This window comes from Ambystoma mexicanum, chromosome 11 (genome assembly GCF_040938575.1).
Source record: "Ambystoma mexicanum isolate Mex_15411 chromosome 11, UKY_AmexF1_1, whole genome shotgun sequence".
NCBI classification, from domain to species: Eukaryota; Metazoa; Chordata; class Amphibia; order Caudata; family Ambystomatidae; genus Ambystoma; species Ambystoma mexicanum.
In genome coordinates, this window is record NC_090934.1 from 1,297,693,627 (window position 1) to 1,297,707,510 (window position 13,884).

A 13,884-nucleotide genomic window follows, 5' to 3' on the forward strand; every position below is an offset into this window, starting at 1 on the left:
TTTCCAGGATCAAGTAATCCTGTTTCAGCCACATGTGCAGTCTAACATACCCATCTTTATTCTGTCTGAGCTTGATGTCTATTGTTCGGCAGGCACCCAACTGGATGTCAACACAATTGGATCTTTCAAAAAACTATCCTGCCACTCCCGCTCTCCCTAATGGACACCGTCACTTTCGCCTCATTCACAGACCACCCAAGCCCAACTCCTCCTTCATTGAAGACTTCACTGACTGGGTCACCACCATGTCTTTCACGCATGCCAAAAACATCTACCTCTGCACCTTCAACATCCCTGACAACCCAGCAACATAGTCAATGAAGGAATATCTCCACTGCCCACTCGACACACTTAACCTCACAAAGCACACGAAATACCCAACTGATAGGAAAGGTAATATCTGCGACCTCATCATCACTGCTCTGCCCACCCTACATCGCCCTCCCTCACTGCTCCCCTATTCTTGACAAATCCTCCCATTTTTTAAGAAACCAACACTGCACACTGACACCCTCAGCATCTAGCACCCCATCACCAATCTTCCCTTTCTAGGTAAGATCTTCAAGAAGGAGGTAGCCACGCATCTGCTCCAACACGTCAAAGCCAATAACCTCCTTCAGTTCTTACAATCTGGCTCGTGATCCAGACGCAGCAGAGAAATGTCTACCATCAAGGTGTTAGACAATGCCCTTAAAATCCTTGATGATGGCGGTCCTTGTCTCCTAGTTCTCCTTGACTTCTCAGCAGCATTTCACACATTAGATCACCAGACACTTACCGACAATCCACATCGCTGCATGGGGATTAGCAGGATTGTCCTCAGTTTGTTCAAATCCTACATTGTTAATCGCCAACACTTCGTACAAATGGATTCCTTCAAAACACCAACTCTACCCATCACCTGTGGAGTCCTGCAAGGATCCATCCTGTCCCCTATGATTTTGAGTCTTTACAAGGAACCGCTCTGAACCCTCCTCGCTCCACATAACATCTACATCTGCCAAACGCAGATGACACACAAGTCTCTTCCATGCAAGAAATCAACAGACTCAAAGCTCACCTCACATTAATCCAGTTCTGGATGTCCAGTGCTTACCTTAAGCACAACCTCACCTAGACTGAATTGCTACTGCTGACCAACAACACAGAACACCCTGACATCCAGGCCTGATGCTCTGCTATGAACCTTGAGGGCTTCACACCCCAGCTGGCCACCTGCGAAAAGTGCCTTGGGTTCAAGATCGACAGACACCTCATGTTCTAACAGCACATAGCAAGGAAGACACAAATGGCTTGGTACCAACGTTCTCTCCTTTAGAAAATCCAGCCCTTCATCCCAGAAAACAAATTTGGATCCGCTATCCAAACTTTGATCCTCTCCCACGTGGATGGTGGCAATGCCCTTTTGGAAGGCCTTATGGCGACTACTCTGGCACGCTTGATATGTTTCCTGCATGCTGCAGCAAGACTCCTTAAAGGACTCTGCAAATTCGACCACATCAACCCGACCCTCATCGAACTGCACCGGCTCCCACTGCAAGCCTGTATCATCTTCAGATACTGTTGCATCATTTACTCTCACCCAGAAGTCCCCAACCTATCCTCTGAGAAATTCAGCATCTCCAGAGGCCTGTGATCCACCAGAATGGAAATGTGCAGACTTTAACTCCGATGGAACAGGATGGAAAGAACCAGGAGACAGCCCATCTCCAAACTCTGGAACCTCCCCCCGTCAACATCAGATTTGCCACATCACTTCTACAGTTCACGAAAGAGCTCAAGATCTTCCTCTTCAAGGAATGGTTCCTCCCTAACACCTAGGTCCACACAGACTCCACTCCTCAGCCTACCTGAGACTCGGTGATCTGCTCCCCACTGTCTCTGCCCCTGGTTGCTTGTAGATCCCTTACTGCCAATTGCCCACCCTCACCCTTCCCTGTTAGCTCCCTGCTCCCTTTTTCTCTGCTTACCTTAATGTGTTCTTCCCCCTGTGATTGTAAAGCGCTACGTTGCTTCCTGGAGCTAGGTCCGCACTCAATAAATACCCTAATATAAAAATAGTTTGCCAGTGTGACATTAATTACTATCCACCTTTCCAATTGCCATTAAGTAACTAATTTACCAGATGTTTTGCATCCAGAATATAATTGGGACAAAGTGATTTGGCAAAATTTGAATAATGGAAGGTACAGTGCAAGTTTATTTCCTCAGTTGACACCGCAATGTCCTTGCCAACCCCAAAAACATACACAAACATTGCCCCTATAGCCCACCTTATCAGATTGTTCCCACATTTGTAAAGCAGAAAGCTCCATCACTTCTAATGAACATGTCAAGTACAGATGCACCACTTTAGGATACATCCTTGTACGGCTCTGCAGTGATGTACTGACTCTGTTCTATTATCCTTATTTAGTTGACTACCATTATAGTAGTTGAAATTAGTTGGGTTAAATAATATTGTCTTTTTCTGGCTTTGTGGTTTCACTTGAAAAAAAGAGGATTCCGGGATGTTTGGAATTGTATTAAGCCCGCAGCCCAGTAATTCTTTTACAGATACATTACTTACAATATTCCCTCTGTCCTGAATGTTACATCCATACATATACATTATCACATATACATTATATAAGCCCTTTCGACTATAAAGATGCCCCATGGAAATGCAAACTTCGAAGGTAGTTATATAATATATGAGACAGACATAAAATGTAGAAATTCGATTTAGTTCATACAGTATTTTATGATGATCTAACTTAAGACATTTAACAGAAACAAACTCACACCCAATCCCACAGTGGGGAAAGGGGGGGAGTAGCCTAGAGTGAGATACTCCAAAGCAGGGCATGTGTCACCCCGGTGCAGCACCCTATCAGATTTTTAAAAAAAACGTGGGGCTTGGGGTGATCCCCCCCCCTAAAAAAGGCATTCGAAAAAAAAATATTTCTGCACTTTTGGTTCCACATATTGGTATTTCCAAATAGTGACTGTCGAAAAAGTCACTATAAACCCACATTATCAAATCATGTGGTCCTTCTTCCACACATACTCCAGGCCTCAGTACAACAATCTGGTGCCTGACGACTTTCCTCGTCCTGCACCATACCAAAAGGAGAGCTTCTCTCCCTGATGTCCCCAGTACTAGGTCACATTCTTTCGGAAGACATCTTTCTAAAGTCTCTTAAGCCAGTGAGTATGTATGGTGCCACTTGGCAAAAGAGTGTGCCATCCCGGCTGATCGACAACCATAGGCTTCATGTCTTTTGACTATCACTGCCTTCTAAGCCGATCAATTAAATATATTACACGTGGTTTTCTAATAACAGTAGCAATGCTTCTGAATCTTTCCCAGTACAGTCTCTGATCTACCCTAGAATGGACCCGGACATTTTTTTATTTAAGAATGTGCAGGTGAACATAGAGGAAATAGATATTGAGATTTCAACACAGGCAACTGCAGCCTCCAGTCTCTACATCTGTTGGAGCAGGGTGAACCCGTTCAATAATCTGCAGAGAAGGTTATGTTTCCCATTGTTTTCTAGTGGATTTCTTTGGGTGCTTGACGTTGAAATGCTGAGATGATGAATTGAAATCAGACATCCTGAAGTCCAATGCCATAAACCCACACTTACACTACAGGCCCTTTTAAAAGGATGACTTCCATTTAGAGAGCCACTGTTTTATTCTGGTCTTTAAGCTGCCACACAAGGGGGCATGATGTACAGGCTCCTTCCCTTGGAAACACAATCAGCAGATCTATGCAAGATCCCCCATTGCCAAAGCAAACTTATAACAAAGGCTCACAGCAGAACATGTCCTGCTGTGGTTCTTAAAGAGAGCATGGACAAAAGCATTGTCCCCAAATTCTGGGGCCAAAGAAATAACTTAAAATAGATGGGGGATCCCCGTCGCTCCCGAGCAAGACATTAGAGCCATCTGTTTAATCAAACTAGTCTCGAGTATCAATGGGTTCTCTCAATAGAATCAGTGGGTTCTCTCTATAGCATCAATGGGTTCTCTCAATAGCATTAATGGGTTCTCTCTATAGCATCAATGGGTTCTCTCAATAGCATCAATAGGTTCTCTCAATAGCATCAATGGGTTCTCTCAATAGTACATTGTTTTCTGGTTGATCGTTATGAAGTACACTCATGCAGCACCCGAAAATAGCTGGTATACTGCTAAGAACACGCCCCGTAGATTACAAACCCCATGCAAATTCATGCTGTCAAACTGGTCCCAAAGGGATTAAGAGGGCATGACTTCTTCTGATGGCTCGACACAAAGGACAAATAAAGCAGGAGATTGTCACAGTTCCAATTTACACCCAGGCGTGGTATTGTCTGTGCTTAGCCACATTCTACTGAAGGGTAATAACTAGCAATATCTCAAGGCCCTAGTGCAAAATACTCTTTGTTTGTATGAACGCAGTAGCTCACGGGTTCACAGCGTGCTTTTTACATGGAAATACCATCATCACCAATGCATGCCAGTAATTGCATCAGTGTAGGTTTGTGCAAACATCAGTGACTGGATGGCTGAACCCCACCCTGGAGAATTTACACTCCCACAGACTGATTTTAAATATCCCACAATGAAGCCTTTTAACACTAGAATTATAATTGTTCTTTTATAACGCACTTAATATCAGAGACTAATTTATAAGCACGATCCCGGGATTTGAACCTGTGTTGCTATGTGTTGTATTGCATGCAAGACAAACGCGTTGCCCCTGGGCTATCCTCCTGACCAGAATGCTCTGCTTCATTGTGTCTGGACTGGACATACCTTCCATCCCCTCAATGGGTCAAGTTGGAGAGGTGTCTTTACAATTTGACCTGGTGGTTCAAAAGAACTCATACAGCCCTTCACTGCCTCCCAATACTGATCATTTCACAAAAAATGTTCAGCACGAGAATATTGCACCAGCTGCCAGCATCTAAGGGAGACATGGAAACAGGATTCTGGGTGAAAAGTCTCTTCAGCCAGAGTTACCCTCAGAGGGCCTGCTGTGGAGTCCACAAGAGTCGTATTTACGGTGCAGAGGCTGTGGTCAAGGATACAGAATTAGCTTCCCAGAGACAATGGGGGTCTCAAGGAGATCTTCCATTCCCTTGAGGGGAAAACCTGGTGTGCATAGACAATGCTATTTTAATGATCTTCATAAACATGTATGTATGACCCGGTCATCACCCTGTGCAGGCCTGTTAAGGGCCCATTAACTTCAACCCTACCATGCACCCCCATGCTTTCCTTTTAGCTTTCTGAAAGACATCAACAAATTATGAAACTACACCCCTTGTGAAATGATTCTGATTGCTTCAGTAGGGATCATATCAAATGGATGACCTATGCCATAATTGGCTGTTGAAAGAGACATCCTCCAGCAGAGAGGGGAATCTCCTGTCTTTAATTGCTGATCTTGAAGACTTTGCCCCCTCTAGATTTATCACACAAGCATCATAACATGTCTGATGACAATAGATGAGTCACTCAAACAGCTCGGACAGGTTTTTCTTGTACCCTTCACCGTGTTCACTGTGCATGTTTCCTGCTGTCAGTAAACACCATCGTATAAAGCTGACTATCCATCATACCCAGACATCCGGTCTATGTAAACGAACACACTAGCCTTGATAAAGACCCTGAGAGGTCGAAACACGTGTTGGCGGACCACCCAAATCACCCTACTAAAATGCACACAGCCCACTGCAAATAAAGATGTGAAGAGTAAGAATCTTTCCAAAGCGCAAGGTGTCCGGGTATAAACACGATATAAAAGTAAAATAGATTCATAAAAATGTGACGTTATAATCATTTCTCCCCGAAATTAGAGTCCTGCATCGATCTGCGGGAAAGAGCATAGAGAAATCATCACACAAGGGATTAGTACAACAGCCCTGTGGCTGGAATAATTTAATACAACACTTAATAACCAGTGAATAAAAGGTGGGAAAATGTTAACCGTCCTTGCACAATAAATAGAGCAGGGCCACTGTGTTTTAAGGATGTCAACTGGTATAAATTGTACACATTGTTGCACAAGCTGTAGATATCGTCAATGGCGGAGTTATCAAACAGCTGTTCTCTAGGCAAAAATCCAAACAGCATAGCCAAGATCATCAAACTAACAAAGCAAGCCCCCATCAGCCCAATTGTTGCTAAGGACAGGCTTTCAGTTCAAGCACAAACTACCTGCAAATGCATCATCATCGCAAGCAAAGCCCACTGTGGAGGATCCAACATATGCAACAACAGGAAACCCAGGTTGACTGTTGTTCTATTACTAAACACAGACACCTATACCAGGGTCCATATGCACAGCTCCACCAGAAATGGAAGCCTACAGAAACCAAAATCAGTCCTTGCCTGTTCCCTCAACACGCCAAGAAGGCGCCACTCTCCAAGTAATATGTTTCCCCAAGAGGGATTTTAATAGCACAAACATGCACATAACGTCGTTTAACTTACATATAACTCTTCATTGACCTGACATAGCCCAGGAAGATTACATTTTATGGCGAGACCTAAAATAATAAAAAATATTTGTTTGTACTCATACACCCATTGAAAAACGATGGTAAATGGCCTCCCGTGGAAGCATGCCGTACTATCAGTAAAGGACAATGGGCCTTATTACGGGTCCGGCGGTAACCGTTCCGGTACCACAGGTGGGTTGCAGCTGGACCCGTAAATATTTACCGGCGCCTGACTTCCAGGTAACACCGGGGGATTCCAACCCCGGCAGTCCGGAAAGCCAAGCGCTGGTAAATTGTAATTCCGCATTATAATATGGGAATGGGGAACATGGAAGCACCAGCACAGTTCATAACGATGCCGGTGCTTCTTTTACGGTCTGCTTACCGTGGCCGCTGTGTCCGGCTGGGTCTGGCCTGTAATGTAGACCTGTATTATTCCGGTCTGGAAACAACATTGCCGGTAAGCTCACCGGCAGCGTTGATTCCGGAGCGGTAGGCTCAGAATGAGCCCCACTGTTTTGGTATTTTTATCTGTCTTCTTTAGGTTCTCATGAATTGGAGCTGCTTTTCTTAATTTGCGACGAGTACTAATGTTTGGTGTATTTCATTTTGTGTGATAAATAGTGGTCCTCAGACAGGGAAACACGCTTTAACTTACTTGTTTTCTTCTAGATAACAACGAATGTACCGCTGAACCTCAATTGTGTGGCTCTAAAGGCGTCTGCCAGAACACACCGGGCAGCTTTGCTTGCGAGTGCCAGCGGGGCTTCTCTCTGGATCAAAGCGGAGCCGGTTGTGAAGGTACAATTTTGAAGAAAATGAAAAAAATGGGTCTGGTCAGTATAACAGAATTTTAGGTGCACACTACTTCTGGTGGTGTTTCTACTCTGAATCACAATCCCATCAACATAAGGACAGGTGCCACAGGTTTTCGCAAAATACCGTCTGCTATACATGCAATACAATGAGGAGGGGGCATTACTGGTAGTTAACGGCCCCTTCGCCCAAGTTTGAGGCCCAAGTAAAAAAAAAATAAGAAACAAGACAATGACGCCTGCCATGGACATTGAACATAGTCCATTGTCTATCACTGTTGCGTCCCAGGTTAAGTATTGCACGACGAGGGAACAGATGCGCAGTTACGTTGTTGCTTGGGTTGGGGTGTGTGAGTTAGATGTGTGCATTGGCTAAGGGCGGAAGGGGGGGGGCAATGGGAGCACGTGTTTCGGGTCTTAGGGACAGCCGGAGCCATTGCACAGGGTCAGAGCCGGAAGTGGAAAATGGCGGCCTGGTGGAGAGGAACCAGTGGCCCACATGAAATGCGGGCTTTATTAAACAGTAAAGACCACGTTCCCAGCTACCGGATTGGTTGGCGGCTCTGTACCCGGTGAACTAATAAAAGATAAATAGTGTTTCCCAGCATTCTGAGGCTAATTAGGGCTCTAATAAATGGTACAAATTTAAGTGGACACATACTTTTCAAAATGGTTTATTTCATAAGATGATATTCGCCTCCATATCCTAGAGGGAGGGTTATCAGGTGGTCAGAAAAATACCACAGAGTGAGTAACAAAGAGGTTATTCTGATGTACCCTAGGCTTAGACCTGTAGAGGGTTATTCAATTAAGAAAGATGTTCCTGTGAGTGGTTCGGACTTAGTCGGGATAAAGTCAGAGTTAGTCTTAGGAACTTATTTGTGTATTACACCCCATGTATCCTCAAAGTGCATTGCCGCCAGCTTCTCTGAGTGTATGATGACTAGGTGTGCATTTCTACAATAGTGCAAGTTGCCAAGACCCAACTCTTCCATGATGGGAAGCAATGATGCTATTTTAAAATCCCAGTTGTTATTTTTTAACATCAGTCATTCATTTCAAAGGAACCCTCTCCTGACCAACTCAATACATCCTGGAAAACTACTGCGTTTTAGCACTATCAAGTCCCAGAACCATACTGCAAGTGTGTTCTTGGGCGTTTTTTCTTATTCAGCTTAAAATGTGATACTTCTTTTGGAATACAGCAAGTGTCAGCATCCTGGCTATGAGCGGTCTTATCGAGAGTGAGTACGCTTCTTGAAGCTCTTGGTTTGAAGAGTATGTGCACTCTCCCTTGAAGAACGTCTGTAGATATCTTGCTCTCACTAAAACAGCTTTTCTCAAACAGTGCCCACCATTTTGCAAAATATTAGTAATTGCTCTTCAGTCCGAATAAAAGAAAAGTAAGGGGACCTTTGGGCCCAGGGTATGCACGTGAACATAAGGTGGCTCAAGATGAATGGTAGTGAAGCTAAAATGGTCCTGCACAGAGGCGTTGCTGAGGGGGGTGTGGGGGCTCGGGGGCTGTAGCCCCAGGTCTATTGGTTGTAGCCCTGGATAAAAGCTCAGGGGTTACAACCAAAAAGGCTAGCTAGCCCCCAGTCCCGACATTCCCAAAATGAGTGTAGCCCCTGATCTTTTCCAGACCTAGCAACACCCCTGCAAGGGATATAGCTCAGCATGTAAGATCCCTTTCCCAGATACACTCTAAAGGGAGCTTGCCTGTAGGCCTTTTCTACGGACAAAATGCTCTAAAACGCCTTAAAATGCGAGAGGGTGATTATGCCGAAAAATTACTTTGCAATAGAATCATGGTGATTTCTCCCTGACAGAACAAAAACAGTAGTGTTTTCTTTGTGTTTTCTTTGCACCAACCTTTTATATTATATGGAACTTGTCGAAGTATTAACTTGCCTCGGCTTAACATAATATTTCAAGTAAGCATTGCAGGAAAATATAGAACCCATCAAAAGCAATATGTAAAAGGCGATGTGTGCCGAAGGGAGGATGTTCCGTGTGTAAGTTATGCCATGTGTAAGTTACACCTAGGTGTGATTTTACATTATTACTGGACATGGGAGTCACACAAAAGTATTCAAACTATGTGTCTTATGCATGGTGTAAATTACCTGTTTGAATGTCAGTGTTTGTCCAAGAAAAAGCTTACGCCTGAACGTGTGGTCACGTGGATACAAAACCTCTGGCCTCGAAACACTTTTTTTTCTCCTGGCTGCACATAATCTTCAAATGACTTTTGTCACTTGCTGCTCACATGCTGTGCCAATTTGACGTCAATGCGTTTACTTCCCCGCCCTTGTTGTTTCCCAGTATGTTAGTTTTGCAGATGACTGTGGCAAATAAATGTACACGCCTTTGTAACTATAGGTGGAAGTTATAGCTTGGAGGGTCCTGAGCATTATCTTCCTGTTGCCTCTCCACCTCGCTCCCACATGACAAAACCTATTGTGTTGCATCTTTTGGACATATTGTAGTGAAATATGCCAAAACGTGCATGTTTGTGATGCAAGGAGAACCACAACAATCAGAGAACGGTAGATTTGAAAGGCCTTGTTGAGGAACCTTTTTAGGGCCATCTGGAACTTTAAGTGATTTGGTTTGATTCCACGATATGCCTCCCCAAAGCACCTGAGCACACTCCCCTATCAGACTCCACTAGCTCAAGCACAAATGTAATATTAGTGTTCGTTCTCATACACCAGTTACTGACCCACAACCTTGCAACCTCATCCCTTTGCCTCACAGACAAAAAAAGGATCCCCTCCTTTTCATTAAGATTCCAGGCATCCAGAGGCACGGAAACTGCTCTGCTGAACACCCATGAAACCATGCTCTCAAATCTCGACTCTGTCTCTCCTGCTGTTCTCAATCTCCTTGAACTCTCCTCTGCCTTTGACACAGTCAACCATTTCATACTCATTAAACGACTCTGTGACACCCTCGGCATCACTGACAGGGCACTGGATTGGCTGACCTCGTTCCCCACTAACTGCCCTCCCCAGCTGCAACTGGGCCCTTTCTCCTCCACCACCACCCTCTCTACCTGTGGCGTCCCACAGGGCTCTATCCCATCGCCATGGCTCTTCAATATCTATCTCGCCCCTCTTGCACACCTGATCTCCTCCTTCTCTCCTCATTTCCAGTCTTATGCTGATGGCACACAGTTTTCCTTCAAACTTCCCTCTACTTCCCCCTCTTCCTCCTCTCTCATCCCCAACTGTGTGTCTGCCATTCAGGCATGGTGCACAGCGAATGATCTCTATCTCAATACCAGTAAGACGGATATCCTCCTCATTGGGACACCTGTGCCCTCTTTTCCTCCTGCCCTTTGGCCACCCTCTTTGGGCCTTCTACCCTATCACCTTGTGAGGCCAAAAACCTTGGGGTCATCTTCAACTCTGCTCTCTCCTTCACCCCTCACATCATGGACCTTACCAAGAAGTCCCACTTCCAGCTCCACCTCCTCAGAGGCATTCTTCCTCTTCTCACACCTTCCCACAGAAGCTCAATGTCCAGAACTCTGGTCCTCTCCAGGCTGGACTACTGCAGCAGTCTCTTTCTCAATCTCCCTCTTTCCTCCCTATGCCCCCTCCAGCTAATCCACAACAGTGCTGCAAGACTTATCCTTGGCCTAAAGCCCAGGGACTGCATTTCTCCAGCCCTAAAATCTTGCCACTGGCTCCCGGTGGCTGCAAGGATCAAATTCAAGACCCTCTGCATCATCCACAAGGTCTTCTGGGGCACGCTATCTCCAACTTTCCCTCCCTAAATACTCTCCTGCTAGAGCCCTACACTCCTCTAATTCCAACTATCTGACTGCCAAACGCTTTTCCAAGCAGAGAGTGGGGGTCGGGTCTCTCTCCTAGGCTGTTACCTCCCTTTGGAACAGCCTTCCTGTCCTTCTCAGACTTGAGCCAGACCTCCTTAAGTTCCTAAAACTGTCAAATACTGCCCTTATTTACCTCTTTCTCTCTTTCCCTTCCCTGCTAATCGCCCCACTGCCTCTGTGACTGGTGGCCTGATCCTCATGAATCTCACAGGATCCCCGGCCCTTCCTCCAAGTCAATACCAGCACCACTCCCTCCCACTGAACTGTCCTGTGGGCCCCTTCTTGGTGGTGCCACATGGCATCTTGAGAGACGCCTCTACCAGCACTTAACCTGAGGTTATCCTCCTGTCTCCCCTTAGTACTTCCCTCCATGGCCCTTCTCCAGCACTTCTCCACTCCTCTGTTTCCTCTTCCATCTGCTTCCCCTGCACTTCTCCTCAATGTACTTGCACGGCTGATTACCAGAAGGCCTAGTAGGACCATAACTCTTATATTCCTGTTTTGCCATTGTTTTTATTTCCCCTGTTCCTTTCCCATTTATCCTTGTGGTGCTTTGAAATGCAATTCTATTGTATAAAGTGCCTTGCAAATGCTGAATAAAATAAATAAAATAAAATAAACAAGAAGCCATAATCCCTTAGTGTCAAGATAAAATCTTGTTAAGCCATCTGTAAAGGTGCTAACATAGGGTTAACTGAACCTTCAGTGCTATGTAAAAGTACTTACCGACTTACCCACTCACCCACTCACTAATGTAATGTTTTATCCTGCCTGCTCAGTGAGAATTATGGCTCTCTTAGCATCGCTCCTGTTTATCTGCATCAGTACTCTACCTCTTCAATATCTAAAGGATGTACTGTGTCTTGATTGTAGATGTTGATGAATGTGAGGGGCCCCATCGGTGCCAGCATGGCTGCCAGAACATCATGGGAGGATACAGGTGTGGCTGCCCACAAGGATACCTCCAGCACTACCAATGGAATCAGTGTGTCGGCAAGTTCATGTTTTTTACTAACACTATTGGCATATGTTGTTACCTTTAAATTGTTTATACTGAGTGTTCAAGTCAATCTTCTTGCAGTATCCTTGTGATGAAAGTTAAATGGTATACCAGATTCTACGTGTAAACTTATCCAGGAACACCCGGCAATGAGTCCTATGTTGTGTAAGATTGTTTTTACTTTGCAGGATATCATTTAATGTGTTGAGGTTGTTGGGCCATCACACTGGGCGTTTTAAGATACTTAACCCTGCTCATTGTCATTGTTCTCAAGCATTGGGATTCTAAAGGAACATGATGGGGTGGGTGATGTAACACATGGGCACACATTTTAGCAACCATTCTCATTCCTATGTTGTAGTATTGACTTTTTAGCCAGTAGAACAAAGCCTTGGAGGAAGGACATTCAGTTGGCTCACAAATATCGGCTTGGCTGTGCCTATTAATTTTTAATGATCCTTGACCAGTCCTTTAGCCCCAATTGAACTCCAGGGTTGTGCCCCCATTTGTCAAACTTTGTCTGCAATGGGAGTGAAATTGAAGCAAGTGCCTTGCATCAAGTAAAGGCCTTACGTTTTTTGCAAGACTTTCAGGCTATGGGATGCTATGAGCATCAGGCCCCTCCCAAGCTGTGACAAACTGACTGCAGAGAGTTTGAGATACTCACATACACATGAAGCAGGCAGACAAAGGACTAACAAAGTCTTCTGACGGTTAACAGTTCCCCATGAGTAATCTAGTCCCCATGGATCCATACAATTATTTTTCCAATCCTTGAGGTCATCAGAGTTTCCTCTTATTCCATCTTATTACAGCACTTTTGCGGATAACAGCCCAGCTGTGAAGTGCAAATTTAACACCAAGTATCTTGTCCATTTTTTTAGGGCATATCATATTGAATGTTCTTAAGAGGTTCCAAGATGGGGCCATTTCCACTCAAGGATTTGGAGAATAGAGAGACTGTTAGAGTGATGTATGTTTATGAATTCTGCTCCTCGCGTGCCCATTTGGGGATTCCATGGACGAGCGTTGTATGCAGGGCTGGGTCACATGGCAGTGCTGGATTTCAGAAAAAAGAACTTCCCATGGCGTTGTGACTTAGAAGGGATTGTATGGGTTCCCGAAACAACCCAATGGAAGATCTTGTACAAGCATGCGACACTCAGGGAAGACCTACCTGGGGCATCTCAGAGGGGCATTTGTGAGCACGTACAACAACTGAGGAAGCAGACACCTTTCTGCTTCCAACAGTGACATTCTGAACGTGTTCTCTCTAATGATGTTTTCCTGATCCTGGCTCATTATCGGTTGTTCCTTTGGTGTTATCAAGTTGGAGGTACTGGAATTGTAGAAAATGCCCAGGTAGGCTTATTGAGGTCAACTCACCCCATTGTGTCACATTATCCTTGTGAAGACCTTTGGACTGAGAGAGAACACAAGGCCTTGGCTTAATGGACTCTGCACCCCTCGAAGCTGCCAAAGTTGTCAATCCAGTCAAGCAGGCAAGGGTAAATACTGTAAAGTTGTAATCTGCATTCCATCTCCCACCTCACCCCATTATTGCCTACCCTTTATATCTGTGTGAGCCCTAATGCCTATGTCTAGGTTCTCCAGAGCCAGATCAAATAACAGTGCAGAAATGACTCACAATGCTGAGTTATGGAATCAATGAGCAGCTGGACACTAGATGCACATTTCTACAGGCAAATGACCATGTTTGAATCTGATGTTGTCCTTGAACAG

At 44.9% G+C, this 13,884-nt stretch overlaps 1 protein-coding gene across 1 annotated transcript in view; it reads left to right on the forward strand.

The window, feature by feature from the left end:
- Positions 1-13,884, forward strand: part of FBN1 (fibrillin 1) — a 643,598-nt gene that overhangs the window by 551,994 nt on the left and 77,720 nt on the right. The window contains exons 61-62 of the mRNA XM_069624792.1: positions 7,152-7,280; positions 12,015-12,134. Of these exons, the coding sequence (XP_069480893.1) occupies positions 7,152-7,280; positions 12,015-12,134 (249 nt within the window). The remainder of the gene's footprint in view (positions 1-7,151; positions 7,281-12,014; positions 12,135-13,884) is intronic.